At 36.7% G+C, this 13,442-nt stretch overlaps 1 protein-coding gene across 1 annotated transcript; it reads left to right on the plus strand.

The window, feature by feature from the left end:
• The first annotated feature begins 9,716 nt into the window (after positions 1-9,716).
• LOC148780129 (uncharacterized) lies at positions 9,717-10,481 on the plus strand. The gene has a single exon (XM_088850554.1). It carries the CDS (start codon positions 9,717-9,719, stop codon positions 10,479-10,481), a length of 765 nt encoding a protein of 254 aa, XP_088706680.1.
• The last annotated feature ends 2,961 nt before the right edge of the window (positions 10,482-13,442 follow it).

Genomic DNA, 13,442 nt, shown 5'->3' on the forward strand with positions numbered 1-13,442 from the left:
CAAAAAAAGAAAAAAACAATTCGATCATGGATTACAAAAAATTCAATCATGGATTACAAAAAACTCTATCATGGGTTACAAAAAAAGAAAAAAACAAAAAATTCGATCATGGATTACAAAAAAAAAAATAAACATTTCGATCATGGATTACAAAAAAAAAACAAACATTTCGATCATGTATTACAAAACATTCGATCATGGATTACAAAAAATTCTATCATGGGTTACAAAAAAAAACAAAAAAACAAAAAATTCGATCATGGATTACAAGAAAAAAAAACAAACATTTCGATCATGGACTACAAAAAATTCGATCATGGATTACAAAAAATTCTATCATGGGTTACAAAAAAAAAAAAAAACAAAAAATTTGATCATAGATTACAAAAAAAAAAAACAATTCAATCATGGATTACAAAAGAATCGATCAAGTATTACAAAAAAATCTATCATGGATTACAACAAAAAAAAAAAAAATTCCGTACGGGACTCGCCGATTCCGTACATTGAATCGGCGAGTCACTGTACTGAATCGTCCGGTCTCTCTAGAACCGGATGATTCCCATTTTTTTCGCCGATTCGATCCGTCCATGGCAAGTCCCGAGTCGAACCGGGCGAGTCCAGTTAGACTCGGCGTTTTTTTAAACACTGGTTGTAATAAATGGCAACGTGTTTCACGAACTAAATGCCTAAAAAACCTGGAAAGACTACAAACTAACAGACTCGCTGCAATACTTTTATTAAATAAGATAACTTTATTTGAAATTTTTGACAAACTTCAAAGGTTCAAAATCTAAATTTAGAGATGTGAGGCACAAATAGAGATTTAATTAATGGTTTAAAAAACGGATCGGTGACTCGGATCGGGCACCCAAAAAACCGATTCGGATCGGTGAATCGGCTATCCGGATCGGGAATCGGGTGAATCGGTCATAGTAAAGCTTCAAAAAAATCCAAAAAAAGTATTAAAACTCATTATAAATATTGTTTTTTAGGAATTCAATAAGAAATGAGGGTACTCCATTAAGAATTTTCATGTTTTTGAATGAACCGCCATTTAGCATTTAATTTACATCACACAAAAGGATAAACATAGAATTATCATGGAATAAGTATATCAACATACATGGACTACAATAAAGCATAAAATTAGTAACATACGATCTAAAAAAAAAATAATAGACGACATTGTTGTTCTTCTTGGTCACGCTGGTGCCATTGATTGAATTCGTTTGACAATTCATTGATTCGATCTAAAAACGAATCATCGATATTAGCAGGCGTCTGACTATTCCCAAATCCCTGAGTGTTAGTGTTTTGTTGTGTTCCCAATCCAAAATCTCTGAAGCTTGTCCATCCTTCATGCTCAACTGCACTGTCGTCTTCATCCCTATATTGTTGCTGTTGGGACTCGATATGTGAATAATATGGTTGGGATAGGGTGGCCTCAGAATCATCATCTCTCTCATTTTCTCTTAGACCCCCTTCCCACTCTCCCTCATTAGGTGCAATATCACCGACATCTCCGACGAATTGTGGATACGTTGGCTGACTGCTTCCTCTTTCATGCTGCTCATCACTTTATTCAAGATCTTCACCACCGATAGCCTTCAGGAATGCTCTCTTGTGCAACACTGGCTCCTCCTCTTCTACTACCCATTGGTCTGCTGTGTCTGTGACAAATATTGTGTCTAAGTCTATCGGCCCATAGTCTTCAAGCTTCCTTCTTATTTGTCGCTCTCTAAGGTTTAAATTATAATGAACGTAGACTAGTTTATGAAGTTTCTCAGAAGCGAGTCGATTCCTCCTAGTAGTGGGCAACCATTGGAACGTACTCCAGTTGCGCTCACAGCCAGTAGCAGAACATGTCTGAGAGAGCACCTTGATTGCTTTCCTCTTTAGGTGAGGTGCATCAGTACCATATATCTCCCACCATTCAGTTGGATTAAAATGTAAAAAGCATTGTAAGGGCAAGAACAATTCATAAGATTAAATATATGAATGAACAAAATATTAGTGAGGGGATAACCTGGATCCATCATAGTTCGAGAATTCCTGGCAAGTCTAGTTCCGAAGGATCCTATAGCATCCCTATACATAGCAAGCTAAAATAAATATATTATGTTTTAGTGCATTATTCCTCACAAATATAACAACTCAATGAAGTTCTTACCCAAACATTAAATAATACCTCTTGTATTGCTGCTACTTGGTTGCGATGGCTTCTCTCCAATCTTGCAATAATGTATCTGACCCCTTCCATAATCTTGTGGGGTTGTTCAGGTGTCAAATAGAAAAATTTTGGGTTGAAGTAGTAACCTAAAAAATATATAGGTAGAAACTGTCATTTACAATTTCATAATAAAATGATTTAAACTGAAACATTGTAATGATATAAATATATATTTACCAGCATAATGAATTGGACGTCCAAATTTGATGTTCCACCTTATTTCTATAATCTCGATCACTTTGCTAGCAAAATTACACTTCTCCCCAATAGCTGATTTCGCCCTCTCAATACCTTCATAAAGGATACCCATGGTAGCTTTCTTGTCAACATCTACAATTCTTAACACCGTGACCAAAGGGGCAGTGGCCTCTACAACACTGGAACATCGAGACCAGAACCGCCTATTTGAGACTATGTTGTCCACTTTTATACCGGTACTGGACTTCGAGAGGCGGTCATTTAACCACTCTTCACAGGTAAACAATCTATTTAATGCACATTCAGATTCTCGAATGGAGTCCATAGCTAAGTAATCGGTCGCAAAGCGGGTTATGGCAGGCCTGATTATCTCTTTTTTCTTAGAGTGTTCTCTAAACAGAAATAAAATTTTAGAGTGGTTGTATATAAATCTCGACACCAACCTTGCTTCCTCTAGAGTCTCCTTCACAATTTTGATCTCATCGATCTCTTCTAACATAAGATCGATGCTGTGTGCAGCACACGGAGTCCATACTAGATGATTCCTCTTATCCATCCACTTGCTGCCCGCAGAAACACATGCACGCGCATTGTCCGTAATAAACTGGACTACATGCTTATCTCCCACCTCGTCCACTATCTGATCATATAGTCGTACGTAGAAGTTTGCATCCTTTTTCGTCTCTGATACGTCTTTGCTAGAAAAAAAAGCTGTACCTTTTGGGGAATAGGTCAAGAAGTTTAAAAACTCATTTTTGCTAACTTTATTCAACTAACCATCACTCATGAGAGTAATGCTTGTCCTTGGCCAACTCTGTTTATATTCTTCAATCCACTTTTTAACTTCCTCCACCTCTTCATCTAATATTGGCCCACTGAGCTCATATGCCGTCGGGGGTTTTACCCCGGGCCCGACTCTCTGAATTGCACTGACCATAGGTGAAAAATATGGGCTATTGGCTGTATCAAAGGGAATCCCTTTATCGTAAAACCATTTACCAACATATCTCCCCAACATGTATTTTGTACCTTTAACCATACCTTTTAGGGTCATTTGTTGTGACTTAGGCTTTGAGAGAAATGGGTCTTTACGACCATGACCTGCAATACTGGCACTCTTAGGTAACCTAGAAACAATTTCTTTAACATCTGATTCTCCTTGATACATATTGCCACCAACCCCTCTATACATATTTGAGCTGGGCCTGCCATACATGCTCGAGCTAGGCCCGCCAAACATATCTGAGCTAGGCCTACCATGCATGTCTGAGCTAGACCCACTGGACATTCTAAACCCACGTTCCCTCTGATATTGTTCATGTAAACTCAATCTTGTGGCCATGTCCAGCTCATTATTATATTGCTCTTCTAGGTCATTATTATATTGCTCTTCTGTATCATTCCTGCTTGATGGAGTATATAAACTAGCTATCTCCTCATTCATCCTATGTTTGGCAATTTTTTTACCTTTGTTAGCATTAAGAATTGCCGCCATCTATTTTTTTACACTACTAGGGACACTAGTGCATGCAGAAACTTCTCCCTTAACCCCTGCCAAGTGTTGCTTGAACCTATGTACCCCACTACTTATCACTCTTTGACAGTAATTACAAATAATTTTGTCTTTTTTGTTGGGATCAAGTCTGACCCCATGTTGCCATACAGGGTCTTCTGCAGATCTTGACATAATTCAATTGTTTTAAGATGTAAAAAGTAAAAAATAACTTGACAGTTCAACAAGAAAAATAATCACCATGTGTAGTGATAATATGTTCGGGGAGTTCATATAGTCATATTTGTTGTTATTTGTTATTGCAAAATACCTCTATTGACAATAATATTTTCGTACATATCAATTACAAACATTCAGGATAATATAATACAAAATGCAAGCTCCAAACATGGCTACAACTCAATTATCAAGAACATACATTTTTTGCATTAAAAAATTAATAATAAAACTATTCTTCACAAAGCCAGCTAACATCAGTCATTCCAACTAAAAAATGCATTAACAACAGATAACAAAAATACAGTTTTGCATTAAAAATATAATAACATGCATTTTTTTGTATAAATAATCTATCAACATACAATTTTTTCAACAAAAACTTTAACAATAAAAATTTAAAATATGGTTTAATACCTCATGATAATTAAAACCTTGTCGCGATTTTCACATCTTTTCGAAAAATCATCATTTTTCAAAAAATTCGATCATGGAAAAAAAAAAAAAGTACAGCAAACTCAAACAATAAAAATTAAAAATTGGGTTTAATACATCATGATAATCAAAACCTTATCACGATTTTCACATCTTTTCGGAAAATCATCATTTTTCAAAACAATTCGATCATGGATAAAGAGAAATAAAAAAAAAGTACAGCAAATTTTCAAAAAATTCGATCATGGATTACAAAAAAAATTCGATCATGGATTAAAAAAAATTTTCAAAAAATTCGATCATGGATTAAAAAAAAAAAATCACAAATTTTCAAAAAATTCAATTATGGATTACAAAAAATTCGGTCATGGATTACAAAAAATTCAATCATGGATTACAAAAAATTCAATCATGGATTACATAAAATTCGATCATGGATTACAAAAAAAAAAAAACATAAAAAAACAAAAAAATCGATCGTGGATTACAAAAAAAGAAAAAAAAAATTCGATCATGGATTACAAAAAATTCAATCATGGGTTACAAAAAAAACAAAAAATTTGATCATGGATTACAAGAAAAAAAAAACGAACATTTCGATCATGGATTACAAAAAATTCGATCATGGATTACAGAAAATTCTATCATGGATTACAAAAAATTTGATCATGGATTACATAAAATTCGATCGTGGATTACAAAAAACAAAAAAAACAAAAAAAAACAAAAAGTTAGATTGTGGACTACAAAAAATGAAAATAACAATTCAATCATGGATTAGAAAAAAATCAATCATGAATTACAAAAACTCTATCATGGGTTACAAAAAAAACAAAAAACAAAAAATTCGATCATGGATTACAAAAAAAATAACAAACATTTCGATCATGGATTACAAAAAAAAAATAAACATTTCGATCATGGATTACAGAACATTCGATCATGGATTACAAAAAATTCTATCATGGGTTACAAAAAAAAAAAAAAAAACTTAAAATTCGATCATGGATTACAAGAAAAAAAAACAAACAATTCGATCATGGATTACAAAAAATTCGATCATGGATTACAAAAAATTCTATCATGGGTTACAAAAAAAAAGAAAAAACAAAAAATTCGATCAGGGGTTACAAAAAAAAAAAAAAACCAATTTGATCATGGATTACAAAAAAATTGATCAAGTATTACAAAAAATTCGATCATGGATTACAAAAACAAAAAAAAAAAAAAATTCTGTTCTTCACATAGCTATCTTACATAAGCCATTTTAACTCAAAAATCCACCTCCAAGTGAATAAACTACATCCAATTGAATATATTTTCTGATAAACAACAATATAAGGAATCAAAACCCTAAATTTTTAACACGTTATTTCTAATATATCATGAAAAAAAATCAAAAGGCGGGAAAAAAAAAAAAAAAAAAAAAAGCGGAATTTTTGTTCCGCAGACATCTATGTATTCATCTCAAATTTCATGCTGTAATTGACCAAATTACATAAAATTGAAAATTTTAAATTATAATAAACACAATAAAGATTAAAAACCCTACAAATTGAACTCATTATCTTCAAAATATGGTGTGAAATTAATCATATGCCGGAAAAAAAAAAAAACCCAAACTTCTTACCTGATTTTGTGAACCGGAGCCTTCAATATCTAAAAAACTCTATTTTTCTCAACGATTATCACAAATTAGTAACAAAAGGTTTTGATGCACAACTTTACGATCAAAATGCCTACAAATTTTGAAAGATTCATGCCCTATTTGGCATGAAACACATGGAAAGGCGGAAACCCTAAAAATGCAAGTTTTGTGATCCAAAAACACCAAAATTTCAACCATTTAATCCGTGTAAAAGTTGAATAAAGCTGTTTACAGCCTGCAAATTAGATCACATGCCAAAAAAACAAAAAAAATGATCAAAAAATGACAACTTTCGAAGAATCCCGTGAAGAACACCGTGCAACCCGTGTTCTTCACGGGACTCGCCGATTCCGTACAGTGAATCGGCGAGTCACTGTGCAGAATCGTCTGGTTCTCTCTAGAACCGGACGATTCCCGTTTTTTACAGCGATTCCCGAGTCGAACCGGACGAGTCCGGTTCGACTCGGCGTTTTTTTAAACACTGGATTTAATGATTGGCAACTTGTTTAATAAACAAAATGGGTCGAAATTTAAAGAAACACTTATAAACTGACAGACTCACTGCGATACTTCGATTAAATAAGACATAACTTTATTTAGGGTTTTTGACAAATCTCAAATGTTCAAACTCCCACTCACATCAAACCCGGTATTTGTCACTAAGGCGAAGAAGCTGAAGGGACCTAACGGAAGAGGGGGAGATTGACAAACTTCAAAGGTTCAAACCCTCCACTTGCATCTAGACCGGTATTTGTCATTAAGGTGAAGAAGCTTAAATGACAGACTGGAAGAGAGGGAGAGAATGACAAACCTCTAGAAATATAGTGCGTGCTTATCACCATTGGAAAACAAATTTGGATAATTACTAATTAAATTGAAGAGTTTAATTACCAATAAATAATGCCAGATCAAATTAGCATGCCCACACCAACTTTACTAAATATGGGATAAACTAATTAAGTAGCTATTTATTCTTTTTAATTTTGGTGAATATCATTAAGAAGGTGTTATCCATACATTAATTTGGATAGCAATTGTATATCTAAGTATAGTAATCTCCCCCTTATTTAAATGCAGCTACACATTGAATCCCCACCTCATGCCTTGGAGTCTTTGGCCAACCTTTGTAGATTGGTGTAAAATACAGTTTTAGAGAGTTATCATCATTGTCAAAGCCAAAAACTAGTTGGGTTCGAGTTCTAGAGAGTTGTGTTCTTTAAAAAAAAAAAAAATTGCAGTTCTAGAGAGGGGAAAAGTTCTTTGTTTCTCTCTTCTTTTCACTAAATTTTGTGATTTGTTGTTTGCCCTTGTATTTTCAAGTGAACTTTTTTGTCACATCAGAAGCATGCCAGAAAAGAAAATGGCGAAAGGCAACTCTACACAAGGCTTTTGGTGAGTCGGCCTACTCATGCATTTACCCAGATTTTCAAGAGTATCTAAATTATTGCAAATCTATGCTTGTCGTAAATTGGAGCTTCGGAAACATTGTAGATCAGGTGATCAGAATTCAAGAAAAGGTACAAGATAGAGCATTTTTAAGCTCAAAATTTATTTCCTAAAAATTTATGTTTGTAATGGTTGTTCTTTTGTATATACAAAGAGAGAAGCATCATAAGATCTTGCTATCATGACATGCCAATTTATGTATTCATTTATGTTACTACTCTCAAGTAGTGGACAAATTTAATGGCAGTAGTTTTAATCTTTTCTAGATCATCAGGTTTGGTGGTCAAAAACACTTATCAAGCCATGCTTTCCTCAAGTGCCCATGTAAAAGAAACCACGCTGAGCAGTTCTTGGGTAACTGGTGCTAGTGAAGCCCTTAGTACTTCAACCCTTTGTACATGGCCCCAGATATCCTCCTCGAACCCGGCATGGGATGGAAGCATGATCATGGATAGCCATGGTCATGGACAAGACTAGTGTGAACAACAATAGCAATGTCCAATGGAATGGTAACTTTTGGTTTCGGTTTCCCGATGTACAGAGCACAGTTTCCTGATGAATGCAGAAAAAGTTAAGTTGTGCCTCAGAAGTGTCCTCGAAAATCCTGGGAAACCCTATGATGGGCTGAAAATACATTTCCTCTCTTGTTGTAAAATTTGAAGCTCATTCCATAATTGTTGAAAACGGCTAGATACCCCTATGATGTGCTGAAAATCTATTTCTTCCCTCATTGTAAAATTTGAAGCTCACTCCAAGATGATGTTGTTGTTGTAAAATTTGAAGCTCATTCCAAGATGCTATTGGAAAATGCAACCGCAAGATGCAATTGGAAAATGCAATACCAATGCTGGAAGCATCTATGTTGGGTTGAAAATCTATTTCCTTCTCTAATTATGGAATTTTAACTAATTATGGAATTTTAATATTAAAAAATGTCGTAGATGTGGCAGATCTATGAATACTTCAATATGGATAGTCCAAATAATGTTTTATAAGATGGCTTCTAGCATTTGTTTCTTTTTCTAATCCATTCAAGGTCGTGACCTTCATATAGGTCCAAATTCAATCTGGACCGTTAGGTTCATATGTTCATATGAGCTAGTGGGCTAATCTTAACAATTTCTCGAACTTCATTACTCGCTCGAAGCCATCCAATTTAATATCTAAATAGTAGAAATAATTACGACCTACTTATAATAAAGATAAATGGTCTCTTTGTATACATATATATATATATATATATATATATATATATATATATATATATATATATATATATATATATATATATATATATATATATATATATATATATATATATATATATAAATTTTATCATAACATGTAATTTTACTGTAAATGGAGAAAATTTTAGAGGTATTGCATTGCTCGAATGAGCAAAAAGTTAGGCTAGGGTCCTTTATGCTGAAAGGGAAAACAGAGTATTGATGGGACTCGGTGAATTGGACTTGTAGGGAGATAGGGACTGAGGTCACCTGGGAAAACTTCTTCGCAGCATTTGATGAGAAGTACTTCTCTGATTCAGTTAAGGAAATGAAGGAAGTAGAATTTATTGAACTCCAGCAAGGGAGTATGACTGTTAAACAATACATCGTCCAGTTTGCAGAGCTCTCTAGGTATGCGCCCCACATCATAAGTACTGAGATGCGAAAGGCGTCGAAATTTGAAAGGGGCTTGCGACTAGATATCAGGAGTAGAGTGATGTCGACCAATATAAAGTCGTACGCCTCGATAGTTGACCATGCCTTGAAGATTGAAAAAGACTGCGAGGATCGCAGGTTAAGGAAGGAAGGAAAGATGAAAGCGGTGCCGTCGAGAAAGTTTGCGAAGAAACCTCGGTAGGTTTTGAGAAGAAACGCTAGAGGGAAGCCATACCCACCTAACCTGAGGATTCCAAAGAGTCTTCCAGGCAATATGGACAATGACTGACACCTGATTTGTACTTATTGTGAGAGAGATAACCACACTGCCACGGAATGCTACCGAAAGAAGAATGTATGTCTGAAATGAGGCAAGCCTGGCCACTGGGCAAGGCACTGCCCTATATTGAAGGCCGAGGGAGCTCGAAGACCCAAGGTCGAGTTTTCGCACTTACCGAACAAGAGGTCAAGGCATCAACCTCGGTGATCATAGGTATGCTCTCAATTTGTGATATTAATGTTAAGGTCTTAATTGACCCTGGATTCTCTCACTTATTTGTTGCACCCCATTTTGCCTGTTACATGAATGTTGCACCTGCATGTCTCAATTATACTTCAGTAGTATGCATGCCTGTGAGAGGCTATATAAAAACTGATATAATATATACGCAGTGTAAGCTTACGATTGATGGGTGCAACCTACCTGTGGATTTAATCAACCTAGATATTCATGACGTTGATGTGCCTCTAGGCATGGATTGGTTGTTTACATACTATGCCACTATCAACTGCCATGAAAAGACGATAACCTTTAAATGTCCCGATCGAGCAGAAATACACTTCAGGGGCATTAGGGACAATTCCCCACTACACCTCATCTCTGCCTTTTGGGCCTCTCGCCTTTTGGCTAAGAAGTGTAAAGGGTACCTAGCTTATGTGGTAGAGAATCGGGGTGTTCAGACCGAATTGGAAGGGATACCAGTAGTAAAAGAATACCCTGAGGTGTTCCCAGAGGAATTGCCATCCCTACCTTCAGAAAGAGAAATCGAATTTGAGATAGAAGTAATACTTGACACTGCTCTCGTCTCCAAAGCCCCATATAGAATACCTCCAGCGGAATTGAAAGAGTAGTTACAAGAATTATTGGATAAGGGATGCATCTGACCAAGTGTGTCGCCCTGGGGTGCACCGGTCCTATTTGTGAAGAAAAAGGATGGGTCATTGAGATTATGCATTGACTATAGGCAGTTGAACCAAGTGACGGTGAAAAATAAGTACCCTCTGCCTTGGATTGACGACCTCTTTGACCAGCTCCAAGGGGCCCAAGTGTTTTCAAAGATTGACCTCCGATCGGGTTATCATCAATTGTGGGTCAAGGAGGGAGACATCCCAAATACCGCTTTCAAAACTCAATACGGTCATTATGAGTTTCTTGTGATGCTGCTCGGGTTAACTAATGCCCCCGCTGTGTTTATGAATTGATGATTATGGTGTTTAGACCCTTCCTAGATGACTTTGTAGTAGTTTTTATCGATGACATCTTGGTATATTCAGAGAGTCGAGAATTGCATGAACAACATCTAAGAATTGTCTTGCAAACTTTGAACTCAGAGATATTGTATGCTAAGTTGAGCAAGAGCGAGTTTTGGCTCCCTAGTGTGGCCTTCTTTGGGCACATTATTTCTAAGGATGGAATCATGGTCGACCCCTCTAAGATCAAAGTTGTACTTAAGTAGGAAATACCAATAAATGTGACCGAGGTTCGTAGCTTTCTAGGATTGACGGGGTACTACAGGCGCTTTGTAGAAAGATTCTCAAAGATAACGCTTACCCTGACTCGATTGACCCAGAAGAATGCAAAATTTATATGGTACAAGAAGTGTGAGAGGAGTTTCCAGGAATTTAAGAAGAGACTAGTCATAGCCCTAATATTGTCCTTGCTCGAGGGGAATGAAGGCTTTGTGGTTTACACTGATGCATCCCATAAAGGGATCGTATGTGTACTCATGCAAAGAGGTAAAGTCATTGCTTATGCCTCTAGACAACTAAAGCCATATGAGTAGAACTATCAAACTCACGACTTGGAGCTCGCGGCAGTAGTGTTCGCCTTAAAAATCTGGAGGCACTACCTCTTTAGGGCCTAGTTTAAGGTGTTCACGGACCACAAGAGTCTCAAGTCCCTATTTTCCCAGAAAGAGTTGAATATGAGGCAAAGAAGATGGATGGACTTACTGAATGATTATGATTATACAATTGATTACCAACCAGGCAAAACTAATATAGTAGCTGACATCGTAAGTCTAAAAGCCGTGGTCTCTATGGCACATTTGCTGGTTCGAGAAATGAAGCTATTAGAGGATGTGGTGGAGTGGCGCCCATCTCAGCCCCATAGTGAGGGGGGAGGAATGTTGTCGTGTCTAAGGATGGAACCCCAACTCCTTCAACGAATCCGAGCAGCTCAAAAAGGAGATCCTCAGCTAATAAAAATCCTTGAAGAATTGAAAATGGAAGGAAAAAAAGATTTCTCGATGAGCAGTGATGACTTGTTAAGGTTTAAGGACCGAGTGTGTGTTCCTAATGATGAGAATATAAAGAGGGCTATCCTAGAGGAAGCACACGACTCCCGCTATACCGTACACCCAAGGAGTACAAAGATGTACCAGGATTTTAAAAAGACCTTCTGATGGAACAACATCGCTATATAGTATACCCAGAGAGTACAAAGATGTACCAGTATTTAAAAAAGACCTTATGATGGAACAACATGAAGCGAGATGTGGCACAGTTTGTCGCTAAGTGTTTGACGTGCTAGTAAGTGAAGGCAGAATATCATAAACCTGCTGGACTACTGCGGCCCTTGCCCATACCAGAGTGGAAATGGGAACACTTCACGTTGGGCTTTGTTTTTGGATTACCAAAATTAAGTGCAAGGCATGATAGTATTTGGTCGTGGTGGACCAATTAACCAAAGATGCTCACTTCTTACTAGTTCGCACTAGCTATACTCTAGATAAGTTGGTCCAGTTGTACCTCAGAGAAATTGTGAGATTACACAGGGTGCTCATCAGCATTGTGTTAGACAGAGACACCAGATTCACCTCCAGATTTAGGGTAAGTCTGCAATTAGCTTTGGGGACCAGACTTACTTTTAGCACCACCTTTCACCCCTAAACATATGGACAGTCAGAGAGAACCATTCAGACCTTAGAAGACATGTTAAGGGCGTGTGTCACTGACTTTAAGGGAAGCCGGGAAGACCATCTACCTCTGATAGAATTTACTTACAATAACAGTTTCCAAGCCAGTATTCAGATGACACCTTATGAGGCCCTGTATGGAAGAAAATGTAGGTCGCTCATCTGTTGGGATTAGGTGGGCGAAAGAAGATTATTAGGGCCTGATATAGTTCATATGACTTCTGAGAAGATTGTCTTAATATGAGAGTGGCTCAAGATAGCCTAAAGTCGGCAAAAGAGTTACGCCGATAATCGCCGGAGAGACCTCGAATTTGAAGTGGGGGATCGGGTCTTTTTGAAGGTATCACCAACCAAGGGGTGTTATGAGATTTGGTAAAAAAGGAAAATTGAGTCCACGATTCATTGGACCTTTTGAGGTCTTGGAAAGAATTGGAAGTGTGGCTTATCGACATGCTCTAACACATGAACTGGCCAGCATCCGCAATGTCTTTCATATGTCACAACTGAGGAATATCAACCTGCCCGTCCTATGTCTTGGAGAATGAACCAATTCCACTAAGGGAAGATTTGACCTATGTTGAACAACCAATTGGGATATTAGACAGGAGAGTACAAGTGTTGTGTAACAAAGAAATTCCTTTTGTCCAATTGTAATGGTAGTATTATTCAAGGGAAGAATCAACATAGGAGCAGGAAGATGAGATTAGAAAGAAATACCCCCACCTTTTTGGTTAATGTTACTATGATTTTGAGAACAAAATCATTTTTAAGGGGGGGATGATGTAAGGACCACAATTTTCTCCTAGTCCAGTGATGCGCACGACGATGGAGAGTGAAATAGAGGCCTAGTGCCGTTTGGAGCATCACCGCGCGTGTTTAAGATGCAGCGCCAGCT

The sequence above is a fragment of the Amborella trichopoda genome, chromosome 10 (genome assembly GCF_054954075.1).
Source record: "Amborella trichopoda isolate Santa Cruz 75 chromosome 10, AtrichopodaSantaCruz75HAP2 v2.0, whole genome shotgun sequence".
NCBI lineage: Eukaryota > Viridiplantae > Streptophyta > Magnoliopsida > Amborellales > Amborellaceae > Amborella > Amborella trichopoda.